General features: G+C 32.8%; 1 protein-coding gene across 4 annotated transcripts in view; it reads right to left on the bottom strand.

Moving 5' to 3' along the window:
• The window catches only part of STK31 (serine/threonine kinase 31), a 65,596-nt gene that overhangs the window by 42,228 nt on the left and 3,765 nt on the right, over positions 1–19,603 (bottom strand). For all 4 annotated transcript variants that reach the window (XM_072964826.1, XM_072964828.1, XM_031674114.2 and 1 more), the window contains exons 4-8: positions 16,122–16,220; positions 11,099–11,173; positions 9,676–9,834; positions 4,685–5,043; positions 3,525–3,699 (exon numbers count right to left, since the gene is read on the bottom strand). In XM_072964826.1, the coding sequence (XP_072820927.1) occupies positions 3,525–3,699; positions 4,685–5,043; positions 9,676–9,834; positions 11,099–11,173; positions 16,122–16,220 (867 nt within the window). The remainder of the gene's footprint in view (positions 1–3,524; positions 3,700–4,684; positions 5,044–9,675; positions 9,835–11,098; positions 11,174–16,121; positions 16,221–19,603) is intronic.

Raw genomic sequence — 19,603 nt, forward strand, 5'->3', positions numbered from 1 at the left:
ACCATACTGAGTATGCTCTCTGATAACAAGAAAATTAAATATCAGTAACAAAATTATACTGGGGGAAAAATCGCCAAATATGTGGAAATTAGGCAACACGCTTCCAAACGGCTCATGATTTAAAAAAAAAAACACGGGAATTTTTTTAAATGTTTGATTGAATAATAAAAACAACATATCAAAATTTGTGGACTACAAATAAAGTGATGCTGAAAGGGAAATATCTTTAAACATGATAAAAGAATAAAGAATAAAAACAATGATATGAATAAAAACATACATAAAACAATGATATGAATTTCCATCTAAAGGAGCTAGAACTAATTAAACTTTAAAGAAGGAAATATAACAGTAAGTAAAGAAATCAATAAAGTAGAAAATAGACAAACAATAAAGAAAAAAAATCAACAGAACCAAAAAACAGTTCTTTGAAAACAGTAAGAACTTCCAGTTTCCAGCCCAGTATGTAAGAAGAAAAGTCACCAGTCAGTCCATTCTAACGATAATTAAAAAGTTAAACAAACTGAAAAATCAACAACTCTTCTTAGATCTTTTGGAGAGACAAAACAAGCAAATAAAGGCAAATCATAACTTACTGAAGCAGCAACCCCCATACTATTAGGGAACTGGTCTGGAGTAAGAGAACCACAACTGTAATCGACAGATTGGTAAAGGTTCAGTGTGAACAACACTGAAAGTTAAAAACTCCACGGGGACCCCAACATCAGGATGCCCCCACATTTTTGAGTTTTATCCTCCTGGATCTCTACCAGGTCTTCACAGTAAATATAAAAGAAAAATCCCCTCAAGCTTCCAGCAGGGGTAGCAAAGAGGAACCATTCTGAAATATGCCAGAACATTCTATACTTAACAAGATCTGCCCTCAGGGGAAACTAAACAGAGCCTAACCTGCTAGAGTTTTATCCCTGCCTAACTAACTTGAGAGAAAGGAAAAATCTAAATCCAGCCCACTTTTGCCATTCTGTCCTTTCTAAAGGGAGTGGGGGAAAATGAAAGGCATGTGTGAAATTCATTCCAAAGGCATAGGCTTACTAAAAGACTGAGACCTTTCTTAGTCTTTCAGGACTATAAGACACTTCTCCTTTCCCCACACCTAATCACATTATTAAAGTCCTATTTATAGCAGTTCCTTTTACCCAGTACATCATGCCCAGCTATCAAAAAAAATTATAAGACATATTAAAAGACAAAAAACACAGTTGGAAGAGACAAAGCAAACATCAGATTCAGATATGGCAGGAATGCTAGGACTATCAGACCAGAAATTTAAAACATATGATAAATACGCTAAGGGCTCTAATAAGTAAAGGAGACAGCATGCAAGAACATACAGGTAATGTAAGCAGAGAAAGAAATTCTAAGAAACAAACAAAAAGAAATGCCAGAGATCAAAAACACTGTAGACAGAAATGAAAAATGCTTCTGATCAGGATACTAGATAGAGCTGAGGAAAGAATCTCTATAATCCACGATACGTGAATCCATGTATTCACAGAAAGACTTCTACAAGAATATTCACAGTAGCTTTATTCATAAGGGCCAAACAATGGAAACAATCTCAATGCCCATGAACAGGAGAATGAGTAAATAAACTGGTATACTGATAGAATGGAATACCACTTGGCAATAAAAATGAACAAACAAGATGAATAAAAATGATATACACAGTATAGATAAATCTCACAGACATGCTTTAAGTGAATGAAGCTAAACAAAACACAATATAAATTAGAGTATTATTCCATTTATATGAAGTACAGGACCAGGAAAACAAAATTATGGTTACATAAATGAGAATAGTGGATTCCCTAGGCAGGGAGCAGGGAGAGGGAGAGAGAGGACAGGCTGGAAAGAAGCACCAAGGAACTTTCTGGGGTTGAAGGATATGCTTTACATCTTGGACAGGTAAAGTAAATGGCCTGAATCCATCTATTCTCTTCATACAAGGGGACCAGGACACCCATATAGGGAAAAAAAAAAAAAAAGGCAGGTGACTAGTCTAATCTCCTTGTCAATTAAATCTCAAAACAAAAAAAGACTGTTTTCTAAGAGGAAGAGACCTTATCCCTGAAGTGCCCTTACCAGGATGTCCCTGGCTAAAGGATCACTTATAATGGATAGAACCCAAGATCATGGATTTATTATCCCCAAAGAATGTCACATATGAATTTAAAGATTGGAGACTGAGACTGAAATTAATTATCAATGGTCAATGACTTAATCAGGCCTATGGAATGAAACCTTGATTTTAAAAAACTCAGAATGATGAGGTTTGGGAGAGCTTCCAGACTGGTGAATAAATTCATGTACAGGGAGAGTGGCAGGCCAAGAGACCTCCCTATCCCTTTCCCCACCTCCATCCCCATCATAACTTCCTCTATGGGGGGGATTTTACTTGACTGTTCCTGAATTATATCCTTTATAATAAAACGCTAACCATAGTAAGTATAGTACTTTCCTGAGTTCTGTGAGCTGTTTCAGTGAATTTCTGAATTGAGGGCAGAGGATAGGGGTGGGTCATAGGAACCCTCAATTTTATAGTCAGCCAGGCAGAAGTAGGGGTAGCCTGGCACCTGATTTGTGGCTGGTGTCTGAGGTGGGTCAAGTCCTATGAGACTAAGTCCCTAATTTGTGGAGTCTGCAATAACTCCCAGTATTTAGTGTCAATAATTGATTGTAAGACATCCAGTTGGTGTTAGAGAACTGAAGAAGTAGTGCTAGGATAACATATTTGGTGTCAGAAAAAACGACATACTTGAAAAACCACACAGTATTCTTGAGGGGAAAAAAAAAGCCCTGAATCTGAGCAAACCTTGAGATCTAACTACCATAAAAGGAAATATTTGGAGATAAAGGAGCCTGTTAAGCAACACAAGATGCAAATTAAGCAATTTATGTATGGGCCTAACTGGGATTCTGATTGCAAGAAACCAACCCAAAAAGGACATTCATGAAATAATATGGGAAATCTGAATATTGACTGTATATTAAATGATATTAAGGAATTATTAATCATTAGGTATAACAGCATTATGGTTATGTCTTTTTTTGAAGTTCTTTTCTATTAGAGATACATACTAAAGTATATACAGTAAAATATTATGAATGGGATTTGTTTTAAAATGACTCAGGAGATACAGATTTAAAATAAAGATTGCCCATGTATTTAATAATTGTGAAAACTGGGTGATGAATATGTAGGAATCTCTCTTTTAAAAAAGGTTTAAAATTTTCCACAGTTAAAAGTTTTTTAAAGAACATAAAAGGAAATCCAATGTGAAATTATTACTCTCACAAACATCCAATGAACTTCAAAGATGATTAGTTTTTTGTGTAAGAAAAAATTTCACCTATAAACAAATATAAAGAAAGGAGAGAATAAAGAGTGGGGAGAGGTAGGGAAGGAAAGGAAAGGAGACAGAAAATTAAACAAACAAGAGCAAGTGAATGTACAGATTTCCTAGTTAGTCATTCTTTACCTTAAGCCATTGAACATATCATACCTGTAGCTCCTGGGCAGTCTGTTCTACTTTCAATTCCAATGCCGTATACCTTTCAAGAAGAACCTCTTTCTCTGTTTTAAGCTTTTCATTTTCTTCAATCAGTTTCTGGTCCTGCTTAATTTTTGCCAGGCTGACATTAGACCCTAAATTAAAGTCACCAACAGCCAAGTTTTCCCTATCAAAAACAAATTCACTCATTTTAAACACCAAACTACGTAAGGAAGACAGAGATCAAAATCCAAAATTATCTTGGGGTTTTTATACTATAATGTATTTTAAAGTTAATTTTGAAAACTAATCTAAAACCTTTACCTAGTTCAATATTTTAAAATATTTTTTAAAATATTTTAATGCAAACTAGATTTTATAACTGAAGTCATACTTCAAAAACAATGCCCCCAAATTTCAAAGAAACCATATTCCAACTTCCTCATAGCAATATAACTCCAGCAAATACCACAAAAAGCACTTCAGTATCAGTTTCTTCCAATCCCTCCTCCCCACCACCATATGACAGCTTAATTCCTAAAGCACTGCTAAGACCCCAACAAATAGCTATATCATCCAAGACATGGCATCATGGCCTGGATGATGATAATACAGTAGTATATGAATGATTTGGTACTTTTAAACATCAAACCTGGCTTTCTGATTCAAGTCTGTTATTCGAAATTACCTAAAAAGTGAACATCTTTTGTAATAATCAAATTCCACCACAGTAAGTTTTCACAGGAAGAAAAAAGAGCCTCTCTTTCATTAAAAAGGAAATGTAATTCCCTAAAACTCATTAAAATATTCTTAAAGCCAAGGAAAAAAACTTCAAAGCTTATCTGAAATTCTGGTTCTGCCTGAATAATTCAGATTTAGGAGTAGATTTTTATTCTTGATAATTGTATTCTAAAGAGTTGAAATGAAGAGTTTGTATGTGAATTTTAAACAATTCAGGAATAAGTCTTCTTTCAAAATGGCTTTTAATTAAAAGATTTCTGCTAAAGCAGAGAGGACTACATGTTTAAGAAAAATAGAAATAATCACTATCATCCCTTAAAATTAATGACATAGTTGGAGGACTCAAAAACATCAGCCCTGATTTCTACTACGACAAGGGCTTCTACCATAAACAAGAAATAAAGTAAGACTAAAAATCCCACCAGTCTTACTTTGGAAATGTCATATGATTTCCTGTAACATTTTCATTCTTCAAGTCAAGAGCCAACTTCCCACTTAAGCGTCCCTTTGGCCTGCTGAAGGCTGACTGGTTTGATCTATGTCCCCACAAGGGAATGGGACTTTTGAGGTTCCTGAGGACAAGTGGACCAGGATCTGATTTTTTTTCCTCAGAGATGTTAGTACTGGAAGTGAGTTTGCATTTTTCTGCAAATCCTTTCTTAGCCACCTCTTCCCCTATATCCACACTGCCATACTCAGCCTGAGCAATAACTGTTCCATCTTGATAAGTTGCTTTAATTCTCATTTTTATCTCCTTTTCAAAAATCAAGCTCCCCAAAAAGGTTCTGCCCTAAGAAAGACAGGAAAAATGAAGACATAAACCAGATACACCAACATGTTCCTCTTCACTCATTTTATTTCTCCCCAGTTCTTTCAACAATCATATTTCTTCATTCTAAAATCTCAATAAAAGTGGTCTTACCTTGTTGTTGACTAAATGCAAACATACTTCTGCATGTGTAGGACTATATTCCAATTACATACTTGCTAAAATCCTTTCCAGAAGTACAGCTAATACCTGTATAGGGGCCATATTTATAAATTCTAAAACATGTACAATTAAATACCCTATAATAATTATTTTAAACCAAGAAGATTGTGTTGACCATTTTGGCCCCAACTAAATATAAAGGTGTCTTGAGGAGCTACAGTACATAAAAATGAATTCTGCTATCTAGAAAAGGTGCTCAAATTCAATAAAACTTTAGAAATCATTTTGAGACAGAACCAGGTACTCTTAATTTTAAAGATAACAGCAGGAGCAAAAAACAAATTCAAAGCATAAAACATCTATAAATTTTTTAAAAATCAGCAAATTGAAATTATGAAATATGAGATGTTAGAAATTCCTAAATTCAAAACCCTCTGAAATAGAATTTTGTTTAAGAGAGCAATGCTTGTACAAGTGGCATAGGAGAAGCCATTAGTAATTAGATAACTTTTAATTATTGATTATCCATCCACAGCACTGATAAAAGATACACCTAAAACATATTTGTAATTGGAAGATATCTTGAGATATAATTTTAATAAGAACTTGCCTACACCTCTAGAAATTTAAATTCCTCAAATTACTTTCATGTGATCTAGTTTGATAATTCTTCTCTTCTCAAATTTCTGTAAGTTCCTAATTTTCACCCAGCACTAGAGAGGAAATGAATCATTTCTCAGAATATATAAAGCATAAATCTGAAACAGAAATGGGTACTTCTGAAATTTACTGGGTCTATTTTCTACATCAATAACTAGATTTATTTAAAAGGGAAATTTACTGGTTCCTTGGAATAGGGACCTGATATAATTAATCTTATGGGCCATATCTCTCTTACAGGGAGGAGCTTTATTTTTAGCTATATTCCCACTAGGTAAATTCAAAAAACAATATAGTTTATGCAAATAAAGCAAACCAAATAGGAAATCATACTAATGATAATCCAGACAACAAGAGCATAAAGAACACATTAAAAACCAGAAAATAAAAGCTGGCCACCTTTAAATTAAAAAAAGAGAGAGAAAAATATTTTTCAAGGTCTAGGAAACTAAATAATATTTACAGGGAGAAACTATCAATAGTTACTTTTTACCTACATAGTAGTAGGTAGAAGTGAAACCTATGTAGGCGTTTTTAACTTTTTCTATGTCAAGAGCTCCTTTATCAGTCTGATGAACCCTCTGGAACTCTTGGAAAAGTGTTTTTAAATGCATAAAATAAAACACACAGAACTACAGACAAAATTATTTCACTGTGACACGTCTTAAGTTCAGGTTAAGAACCCCTGGGCCTAGAAAGATGCATCTGAAAGGGCAAAAGAGATTCAAACTATATAGTCTCAAGGATAACCAACCATCACTACCCAAAAGAAAAAATATTTTTTTTAATCCACAAGCCAAAATGACAATTTCACGTTACCAAAACACAGGTTTAATAAATTTTTCAAATCATAAAAATTAAAAATACATACATATTGAGAGGCTTGAATTCATCAAGAACACCAATACAGAAAGCAAAGATGGTCCTGAAGGCATCACCAACAAATGAAATCAAGCAGGCAAAGCTAATAAACTCAAAATCTAATTCACTGAAATACATCAGATTAAGATTTTGACCAATCAGAATGTAGTTTTTAGTTAACTTCTTTCATACAAAAACCCTGAATTTCATCCTTAATGTTGAAAGTCTACCTAAAATTCAAGTACAACTTCCATCCCTAATCAATCTTAATGGAAGTGACAGTGTCTGAAAATTATTGCTGCAATGTGTGGAATTCTTAACACTTCAAGAAACTCTGTCCTTGGGCAACATGAATTTAATTGGAAATAATCTTCTTTTTACAAAAGTTTCAATCACCCAAAGATGAATATTCTAAAGGTATACCACTCCTTACATAAAAGGTTTTATGCACAAATCTGATTTCTAGACTTTTCTCTGAAGTCAAATTCTTTTTAAGTTATGATCACCAATCACAACTAGTACAAAATTGTTCAATCACATTCTCCCTGAATCATATATAACCACAAAGACAGAACCCAAATTTGGAATAAAATCTGAGTTCTCCTAAACTCTAACAAAAAAAGACAGAGTAGATGACATGTGGGTATTTGAATATTATAGTTTATCATTAATATATAGCTCATATATTAGCTTTTTTAATGCCTTAATATTTAATCTTTACAATGAAAAGTGTTATAATTGCTATTAAATCTGTGTGCTAGATATGTATTTTTAAGCATATTTAGCTATTTAAAAGGTATAAAATATACCTTTTAAGTAAATCTAGTCATTGGTTTAGAAAATAGAGCTTTCAATCATTAAAAAAAGATGTCACTTTTCTAAGATACATTTCATTTTGTTTTCCAAATTGGTAAGCTTTATTCTGAAGCTTTATTCAGCTTTATTCATTACTTGCTTTCTTAGTCTACCTAATCTTGTCTGGATATATCAGAAGACATGTTAAAAGACCTTTAAACTGTTAAATCTATATTTCAATCTCCAGCTTTCATTCCCTGATTCTACATACAAATTTTCAAAGTAAAAAAGGCATTTAGGACATAATTTAATCTCCTTTGATCTTCAGCAATTTGTAACCACCATTTTGAGTATCAATTTCAACTATGCTATATAGCATTGGTGTGAAAGTGTTCGTTTAAAAATGTGTTGAAGGTATTTCAGTGCCCAGGACACCCTCTGAAGTGGCTCTCTCTTTTTTTTTTTTTAACTGAATCCCTATCTATCCATTAATTCGTTCAAATACTAGATAAACTGGATGCTCATCTAACACCTAACAGGCAGAAACAGGGAGATTAGGCATAGAAAAATGAATAAAATCTTTTCTCTACCAAGAAAATCTTATGTCTACCAAACTCACCACCTTATGAGGGGAGGAAAAAATTGTAACTCTACATGCCTTACACACTGACCAAAACAGCTACAGCGGAATGAATGGTGGGTATTAACAAAGACTTCCTATAGGCAATTACAATTGAGTCTTGATTTGAGAATTAATGGCTAAACATGGACTTTCTAATCAGAGACACTCAAGAATAACTATTTTTTCCAGAAAACATTCAGTTTGCTAATTAGTTCAACTCTAATCAATAGCCTTTTTACTGAACATAAGCATGCAAATACAAATAGCACCACCTATTAAGAATCTATGAAGCATATAAAACATTCTCAATAACAGAAGTTTCCTTCTTCTGTTCCAAAACTAACTTTTTTAAAAACACCTTTTTCCCTTGATTCATGTTTGTTTCAAGCAACATAAATTTTATATCATTTTACTATGAGAAGAGCAATGGACTTGAGCTTTATGACTTTAAGTCATTTAACTGTTGTAAACTCAACTTCTTTATTTGTAAAACAATAAGGTGAGAGCAGGTGAATTCTAAGGTCTATAAATGTAAGATTCTACAGTTCTAGGCATGCAAGAAAGTCAAAACAAGCCTCTACATTGGTCAAAACATTTATAGTAAAGAAAAAAGTAATAAATTTTAGATTTTAAACCAAAATTTTAGGGTTTATTTTTACAATAATTTCTATGCTTTACTCTGTTTATGAGACAGTTCAAAGAAATTTTTTTTATAAGTAACTATAGTGCAGATAAAACTACACCCAACAACCTAGAAGATTCTAAAAACAAACAAAAAAAGAGGCAAAGAGAAGGTTTTCAAATTTTACTGTTCCTTCTAGTGCTGATTAAATCATTTTCATTTAAGTTATCTGAGCTGGTAAATAAAATACAAATGTGATTATTTTGCAATGTAATATTTCCTCAACAGCAGTATGAGATACCAAAAGAACATCATTATTGCACAGATTTTAAAAGGAGGCAGGGTTCCTGTAAGACTACTCCTGAAATTATCAGATGTCTTTCAGAATTAGGTTGTTAACCCAAAATTCACAGAAATTATTACAAACTGAAATCTAGATTAGCAGAACATCACTGTCAATTATGACATTAAATAGCATGAGCCTCTGCCAAAATGATCAAATCTAATTATCTACAACTGCACTAATTTAAAATCTGTGATATTTATGGCCAGAGCTAGGTTAAAGATCACTTTTTTTAATAAATACATTCTCAAAAGCAAAAGACAACGGAGTAATTATATTCATCATTTTCTCCATCATGAAAGAGACTATCCTCTCAAGCTTTCACATCAGAAGAAACCACTTACTATACAAGTGCATATATACTCATATATAACAATCTTATCTGATCAAGAATGTTTACCTAGCAAAGATGAGCACAAATATAATATTACATAACTGCTTTTGAATAGTCTATAATTTCATATTTTTCATGAATTTATACAAGCTTTTATATTAAAGAAAATTAATGGATTTTAACCACACTTAAGTTTTATTTCAAGCATATAGTTTTACTTTCATTAACAAAAATATTAAAAAAGACTGTCTTGCCTGATCAAACTGGGTAACTTCTTGGCCAGAAGGAATCTGTAGTCCCCAAAGTCTATACTTTTTGGCAACACTAGAAAATTGCAGATCCAAGGGAATCTCAACTATATCAGATCGCTTTAGAATTTCAGTATTTCCATAATCAATATACCTCACCAGACACTGGGGAAAAAAAATGAGAGAAATACTAATACAGAACTGTACTAGGAAAACTAATACAGAATGAGAGAAATACTAATACAGAATTAAATCTCCAAAGAAACTGCCCATTTACTCTCTGTTAATTCCCTGTAAATCACGATAGTGTTTTACCTGAAACTGACAAAATGTATTCAGGAATGAGAGGTCCAGTAATATCTTCAAAATGAAGAAAATCTATAGTCTATGCAATCCCAGGGATTTCTAGTTCAACTAGGACCAAATAGTACTATTAACAGTACCATTTCTCATTTTTATTCTTTTAACAATAGTATTTAAACAAACATAAATCTATGAAGCTATGATCCTCCTATCTCAGATGTTTAAAAAAATCAATCAACATTCTTAAATTCAAGTTGGAAACAATAAAATCTGAAAAGAAAGGCAAAGTTATGAAATCTCCTGATAAAAATTAAACCCACTCCATCTATTAAATAGACCTTCAGAAATGAATCAAATTCACCCTTACCTCCAATTCTGTATCTATATAAAGTGTTTCATCTTATCTCCTCATTACACCAAGAAGAATATTTACAAAATATATATATATTATGAAATATTTTAAATCCAATAAAATAGACATAGAAAAATACAGTAAAGGAAATTCTAGAGAGATGCTTTTGTACATCCTGCAATGTACAATTGCCACCAAAACAGCTATTCAGAAACCTAATTCCACAAATTTCCTTAAAAATCTCCTGCAAGTTCAAAATGTAAAAAATAAAATAGCCAAATACAAAAAAAAATTCATCACGTTTAACCAAGACAGGAGAAAGTGGCAAACCAATTTTCATTATTAACAGTATACACATCAACTAAGTAAAAGATAACTTCATCAAATGTTCTTTTCCTACTCAATCTTAATAGAATGAACTTTTGAATTACTTAGCAAGAACCAAACATAATTATTAAGAACTGAGGTACAAAGAACCAATTGGCCACCAAAAATAATCCATAAATTATATAATCTAGTCTTGGACAATCTGGGGTGACTATATGACAACTTAAAGTCAAAAGAATATTCCTGAGTCTGACCTGGATTTTTTAAGCAATTCAGTTCTTTTGTGTTCTTTAGGGGAACAAAATGTATGTTTTAATCAATCTATAAGTTCATTCAATCAGATTTTATTACTACTATGAATAAGCAATGAAGGGCTAAAATAAGTATCAAATTTTGGAACCAGGATAAATATTCCTCAGAGCAAGAAAACTGAACACTTGTTCCTGCCTTTACATCACTGATGATTTTCAGTACTTTGCATCTGTACCAACATTTATCTTCAGAAAATAATCCACCATAAATCTACAAAGAGAAAAAGAAAGTAAAATTATTTGGCATCTTAATGAGTCAAAGCATACTTTGTAGATCACAATAATGGCTAGCATTTATTAAGCATTTGCTATACATCAATAAGCACTTTATATATAATAATTTATTTTATTCTCACAACAACCCTATGAGGCAGGTACTTTGTTTTCACTTTTATGTGCTAGTCATAAGCTAGTAAGCAGCAGAAACAGGATTCAGACAACTGACTTCAGAGTCCATTATGCTATTCTGCCTTTCCAAAATAAAAAAAAAGAAAGAAAGAAAGAAAAAGAGAGAAGTGGAAAGATGTAAAAACAGAAAATTCAAAAAAAAAAAAAGGCAGAAGCATCGAAGACTTAAAATCATGCTGTTGTAATGTCTCATGACATAACTGTACAATTAATTGTTCTTAAAACATAAACATGCCAATTAAATGCCACTTAAGTCTAATTCTCAACCATGGCGGGATCCCTATGTCCTATTAGCCAAGAAAGACTTTTATACTTTTTACTTTATATATAAGGATTTCAGCGTTATTATAAATACAAGTGAATAAATAAATGAACATTTAATAAAAGAACAAAGAGAAAAACTTACATACTTTAAGTCTGTGTCTCAACCTCAGCACTACTGACATCTGAGACAGGCTAATTTTTTGGTGGGGGGATAAGGGCTGTCCTCTGTTCTATACATTATAGGATGTTTGGGGATATCCCCTCTAGCCTCTAACTACAAAAGGCCAATAGCACTCACTCCAGTTGTGACAATCAAAAATGTTTCCAGACATTGCCAAGTGTCTCCTGGGGAATAGGAGCACAGGATACAAAGTCACCCCAAGTTGATAACCATTTTAAATCACACATTCTCAATGGGGGGAATATTACCCCCAAGGGAATGAAAACTGGTTCTTGGGAGTATGGAGGAGAAATTCAGATATTACAATATTACAAGATATTACAAATTTAGATATTACTTAGATATCAAACTTAGATATAGGGTTTATAGCCCTCCAAACTTCAACCATACCTGACAACATAGACAGATATACAGTATATCTGTGGTGTTAAAAATCTCATGGGGAGGAAACCCATTAAAGAAAAAAAACACTTCAGAGGTCATAACAAAACAAAGGTTAAGGAGCATGGCTTTAAGCGATGGAGTTTAAAATTAACTTTAAGTATATCATTCTGAACTAGGACAAATTCATAGATTTTAAAGCAAAAGGAACACACACAGTGAAACATAAAAATCCTTAACTCCCCACAGCAACAAAGTACAAATCAATTTAGACATACAAATGGGTATCTAACAAAGCAAATGCTACGAAGGACAAGAGTGTTCAATTAGCACTTAACTCTGGCTCCCTCCGCTAACATTCAACAACTGGAGTGCAAGAGAGAGCACAAAATGGCGTGGTACTCTCTCCCAACCATGTCTTCATTTTTCAGCAAGCAAATAGGTTTAGTAGCAAAAATAGCTGATAATCAACAGTCCTATCTAATTTCAAACTTTGCAAAGGGTCACATTATCTTTAGTTAAGGCTTTGTAATAATACACCAATATAATTAACAATTCAATATAAGGCAGGTGACAGAAATGGTATATCACTGTAACACAGTGTAGGTAGAAGTGGGGATAAGTGTATCCAGGAATAGAGCTGGGACCTGACCAAACTGAGGAATCTAAAGTTCTTGGCTCTGTCAGTATGAATAATCACATCAACCATCAAAAATACAAAGCATACCCAAACAGATTTATTTGTCTTGAGAGTATAGTCAAAACTATATATTCACCCCCACTGGGCCTGGTCCCAATTTCCTCCCACAACTCCACAATTCAGACCCCACATCCTGGCTACATGGTAAGAAAGAGAGAACCATTCAATCACTAAGGAAAATTTACAAAGTATAATCCATTCATGGATAATCAGAGCAGCTAAGCAATAATGAGAAGTCTCTATGGAAACAGTGTGAATTTTTTGTAAATCAAGTAATTTATTTTGCATTCAAAAGAAGAAAAACAAGTACATCTTAATTTATAACACTATTAAACATAGTCATAGACTACAAGGATTTAAAAAAAAAAAAAACTAAAAACTTCATAAATTGCATTACCTTACCATTCTAAGGCTAGCTCCAAGCTACATTCCTCCTTTTCTTCTAAATTTCTACTTTTTACACATTTTTATATATGCCATTGGGGTTTTATAATTATTTTTAAATAAAACTAAATAAAGGCACATTACTAAAAGAAAATCAAAGTACATCAAAAGAGGTAGAGTAAGACTTCCTTTTCAACAGTCTTTAACATGCACCTCCTGCAAATAATTTTACATTTACACGAATTTCACAGGACGCAAGGATTTATGCTTTTTTATTTACACAAGTATGCTCATTTTAAATACACTATTTTGCACCCAAATTCCTCAAAATACAGAGCTCTATCTCCCTCATTTAAATAACCAGGCTTGGAATTAGGTTAAGACAAGCAAGGCACCCAGGACACAAGATTCAGAGGCACTCAATCTGAGGTACCAACCCTGCGCTTGTGTAAGTACCTCCTTAAATTCTGCACTTGCCTTACCCTAATTATCAGCCCCCAAGATGATAACTTAATATTCCAAAATAAGGATCTACCACAATTCATTAATTATTCCAATATATGGTAACAGTTAAGAAAGTGAGCTGTGAGTTTAAATATTTGATCTGCCATGAACTAACTGGTGACTTTCATAGTTACCCTAGCTGTGTCTCAATTTCTTTAAAAAAAAAAAAAAAACCCTATAAAACCTATAACATCTGCCTCACAGGGTTGCTGTGAGGATTAAATGAGTTAGTACACGCAAAGTGCTTAGAACACTGCCTCAAAAAGGGTAAGATTCAAATGCTAGCTATCATTATTATTACTACTTATTATAATGTATTAAAGGACATTTAGTTAATCTTCACTTTTGTCTCTTACAAGTAATGCTACAATTAGTACCTTTGTACAAATATCTTTGTGTACTTAAATGTCCAAAGGGCAAATTCTTGGTAGAGAAATTGATGCATCCAAGACTACAGGCATTTATTCCTTTGAAAAAGATGGTTAACACTCATATAGTCACCTGATTTAAAGCAAAGATTCCAACACAATTCAACAAAGAAAGAATTGTCATTTCAATAAATGGTGCTGACATAATTGGATATCCATATGGAAAATAATTAAATTTGACCTCTACTTCACATTACAACCAAAAATTTACTGAAGGTAACTATAGCCCTAAATGCAAAAGGCAAAAGCTTCCAGGGGAAAATAAAATTTGGAGAATATAGTCATGACTTGGGGTAAGTAAAGAGTTCTTAACTAGGAAACAGAACCACAAACCAAAAAGGAAACCAAAATAAGACTTCAAATGTTGTCAAGAAAGTGAGTAGGGAACCACAGACTGGGGGAAGACACTGGCAGTACACATATAAGATAAAGGACTCATAGCCAGAACATATAAAGAATATATGCAAGCTGTCCCTCAGTATTCCTAAGGGATTGGTTCCAGGAACCCCTCTGGATATCAAAATCCAAGGATGTGCAAGTCCCTTACATAAAATGGTGCAGTATTTGCAATATAATTTACACACATCCTCCCGTATACTTTAAATCATCTCTAGATTACTTGTAATCCTTAATACAATGTAAACGCTATGTAAATAGATGTTGGTACATGGCAAATTTCAAGTTTTGCTTTTTGGAACTTTCTGGAATTTGGGGGGAATGTTTTTGATACGCAGTTGGTTGAATCCACAAATGCAGAACCCATGAGTATGGAGGGTTGACTGTCTAGAACTTCCTACAAATCAATCAAGACAACCTTAAAAACTAGAAAAAGATCTAAATAGGTACTTCACAAAAGAGGATATCCAAATGGCTAATAAAACTTGAAAGGCATGCTCAAGCTCAGTACTCATCAGGAAAATAAAATAAAAATCACAACATTACACACCCACCAGAATGGGTAAAATTAGAAAGACTGACAATACAAACGGTTGGTGAGGACATGGAGGAACTGGAATTCTCATACTTTGCTGGTAAGGATGCAAAACTGGTTCAATACTTCTGCTAAACTGATTGGCCAGTACCTACTAAAGTGAAACATGCCTACCCTATAACTCAGCAATTTTACTCCTAGATATATGTGCAAAAGAAGTAAGTTAAAGCATCCAGCAGGAGGCTTGTATAAGGATTTCATAGCAGTTTCATTCACAGTAGCCAAAAGCTACAAGCAATCCAAATGCCCATCAAAGGAGAACAGATAAATTTTAGTATATTTATACAATGAGCAAACTACCAATACACACAATAATGTGGCTAAATCTCAGAAATTATGTTGAACAAAAGAAGTCAGACATACACAAAAGAGTACATATTATATAATTTAAGGACAGGCAAATGAACCTATGATGATTGAAATCAGAATAATGATTACCTCTGTTAGGAAAACTACTGATCAAGAACTGCCTGAGAAGGGGCCTGAGGGAAATTTCTGGGGTGACAGAACTGTATCTTGATCTGGGTGGTAATTACATAGAAGCATACAAATGTCAAAATTCATCAAGAGGTATACATTTTACTGTAAGTTATACATCAATTAAAAATATATATATGTATCATCCAACTATTCCCCATAAATATATCTCTTACAAATTTTCTGTGAATCAATGTCAAAGGCAAGGATTCTATTTTGTTCACCACTGTATATTCAATACTTAAACACAGTGCCTGGTATATAGCAGATAGTTCATAAGTATTTGTGAAAGAATAAATTTATCATGACTGTAGTTTATACAAATTTTTAAAACTTGCCTCTTTCTTTCAAATATATCAAAAATTCCAAAAACTGTAAAATCTTAGACACAGGAAAGCTAATAGGGAAGATGGAATAATTATACCCAAGAATACAGCTCACCTTCTTTGGATCAAGGGTCCCAAAAACTGAATTGGCATGAGGACAAACTTCAGAGAGTGAACAACTAATCTTCATAATATCCTTATTTCTATTGATACTCTAGAAGGAAGAAGAGATACGGTGTAAGATTCAGTAAAATATTATTTGACAGCATTATGCAAATGAGGGTTCTACCAAGCATAATACTTAAAGGATTCTGAAGCATTAGAAATTAAATCAATTTTTATATCATTAATTTTTTCATAATTTAAATGAGTTCTTTATAAGAAATGGAACTAAGCTATAGAAAATTTTTACTTCCCAGAGAATTCAAATTACGTGGAATTCAAACTAAGATAGCAAGTATTATTAGTATCATATGAAGAGGTAACTTTAAACAACTGTCTAGATTTTACTTCAGATCAAATTCTGATTGCTTAAAATAGTTCCCGTATTTTGGTTAAATGATATGGGTATTCTTACATATTTGTTGTGAAAAGGAAACAGATGTAAAAACAATTTCCAAATGTATAGGCTCCTCTGTACATAAATATTGCACTCTAGTTAGTAAATTAATTTCTCAGAGGAGCACGGGTTAACAATTTTGAAACTACCTTAGGTGTATCCTAGGATTGAACAAATAAATAAACATACAGTAGATAATAAAAGCAGAGAGGAAATAAATTACAAATAAAGAAGGAAGGCTAGAATGAACCTGGCAGTGTTAGATTACAACTGGAAGTTACCAGCACGAATTCATGTGTGTATATATATGTCTTAGTAATAAGCACACATAGTACTCAAATCTTGATTTCTAAATACCATTCTCCAATAAAAGGAATAAGAGCTCTTCAGAGAGTGGCTAATTCCAGGGCTATGACAGAGAAATAAAAGATGATCCTGGAACATCTGGTAGTGACAGAAAATAAAGAAATACTCAAAAAAGAACAGATGTATGTTTAAAGGATACAGTGCCAGTATTAATAATCTCCTAATGGCCAAAGCTCGAACAATTTAAACAACAAAATAAATAATAATAGTACTACATTATAACCCATGGAATAAATATCCATGGGTTTATATTAATATGAATAATTGAATAAATAAATAAATAAATGGCAGAGACAAGACAGTTCTTCCTTACAGAGGAATTCTGATTAAGAAATGTAGAAGGAATGAGGAAAATAGAAAATCATCATCAGGCAAATGCCACAGTAATAAATAATGAAATTTGTGGATAAAAAGTTTAAGAGAAACAAGATTAGATAGCCTCAATGTATCTCCCTCTAAAACATTACTTACCAAAGGAAAAACAGTAACTTTACAGTTAAGAAACCCAGCAGTTACCATCTTAACCAAGCAGATCAAGGTTAACATCATCAATAATGAAATAGATCAACATCATAAATCCCCAACATGATGTACTTTCAGGACATCACTTCCATAGTATTACCACCAATTCATTTAAGAGAAATCATACACAAATCCAAACTGAGGGATACTCTATAAAATAACTGACCAGTACTCATCAAAAATATCAAAATCATGAAAGGTAAGTACAAAGGAACTACCAAAGGTTGGAGGAGACTAAGGATACACAACAACTATATATAATGTGGGATCCTGAACTAGATCCTGGAATAGAAACAAAAAGAAAGGAAGAAAGAAAGAAAGAAAGGAAAGAAAGAAAAAAACTGGTAAAATAAAAAAAAAAATTTTTAAGAGTTAATAGCACTGTACTAACGTTAATTTCCTGGCTTTCACCACTGTACTATGGTTATGTAAAATGCTACCATCAAGGAAAGTTTGGGAGGATATAAAGAAAGTAATTTTACAACTTCCCTGTAAGTCTTAATGTTATTTCAAAATAAACAGTTAAATATATATACGTTCTTTAAAAATTATCAATAAAACATTTAATAAGGTTAGAAAAAACATGATTATCTCTGACAACTGAAAATAAACTGAAATAACAGTTCAAAGGACATCATGATGATTATCAGTACCAATATACAGTAAAAAGGGGAAGCAAATTTAAACTGATCCCAAGACACATCAAAAGCAGCTTTTATGGGGAGGAGGGTATAGCTCAGTGGTAGAGTGTGTGCTTAGCATGCACAAGGTCCTGGGTTCAATCCCAGTACCTCCATCAAAAGTAAATATGCAAATCTAATTACCTCCCCCCACAAAAAGATCAAAAGAAAAAAAAGCAACAGCTTTTGTGAATAAACCTAAACCTCTGAAATTAGCTAAATAAAGGAGTTCAAAATACATCAAAATATTCTACATACTTAGATTTTGTAGGTATATGGACTAGCAAAAATGGAAGCTCTTTTTTTCAAATAAAGGTGGAGGTCAAATATTTAGATTCTTCAGCTGCCACCCATCAAACTAGACCTACCAAAAATTCTGAAGGGTTCTCACATAAGTGGCTTCAATGGCAGAAATCCACAGTGGCAGAAAAACAGAATATATGTGAGCAGATCTTCATCTTGACCTGCCTCCACATATTTCTAAATCCCTATTTACTCTTCTTCAACAGCCCATTCCAATACAATTTGCTTCTTTTTTTTCCTTGCCATAATCTTTCTGTAGGATTGCTATTTAATTGTTGCCCTTTCTGTTACACAGGATGTACAAATCAGGTGTTAAAAGGTTTGATACATTCTATAACTGAGCATCACCTTCTATAACTGAACAGGCAGGGAAATTACACTGAACACCAGCATCTGGCAGTATTTTTCAGGGAAAAAAAAGTGACTAAAATGGGTTTAAACTGACTAACACTACTAAATACATCTAATTTTGATACTATCTGATACAATACAGCTATATGATACAATTATACAAAATGTGTTAACATCAAAGAATAGTCAAAATTAATAACAAACAAAACCTATATAACTTTTCTTTAAAGGAAAATATTTTTAAGGAAAATATTTCTGAAGTATGCATGTAACTTCCCACTCTTTTAAAGAAAATCTACTGCAAGTAAAGTTATCAACCTCCAGAAAATCATGCGTACCATTACTAAGCATATCCCCAAAAAGTATACAGTATGTACACTACGAAAACAAAATTTTTTAAATAGTAAGCAACAGGTGAGCTTCATATTTATAAGAATATGAAAAGAAGTCCCAATTTTAGCACTGTTGTATAAAGAACTATCTCTTGATGCAAAGTTCACAAATTGCCCTCTTGTTGGGACCACATTTTACAAAAACACCATGTTTCTGAAATAAGAATATAGAGCAAGACAGAGCATCTTAGCAATGTCATCTTACTGATGTTTTCTTTTAATTTTTACTTATCAAAATCTGTCCCTTAAATGTGTAGCGCTCATTTTAAAAAATCTTTCCTAGAAAAAATATACAAAGGAGAGGTGTATTTATCCCCAATCATACTCCTGGAAGATGCTTTCTGAGGTTGAGAAGGGTCTTATCTCTCTTCTTGTTTTTGGCCTCAGCATGTGTTAAGATGTGAGATTTCAGGTTAGTCGTCTG

Source organism: Vicugna pacos, chromosome 7, assembly GCF_048564905.1.
Source record: "Vicugna pacos chromosome 7, VicPac4, whole genome shotgun sequence".
Classification (NCBI taxonomy): domain Eukaryota; kingdom Metazoa; phylum Chordata; class Mammalia; order Artiodactyla; family Camelidae; genus Vicugna; species Vicugna pacos.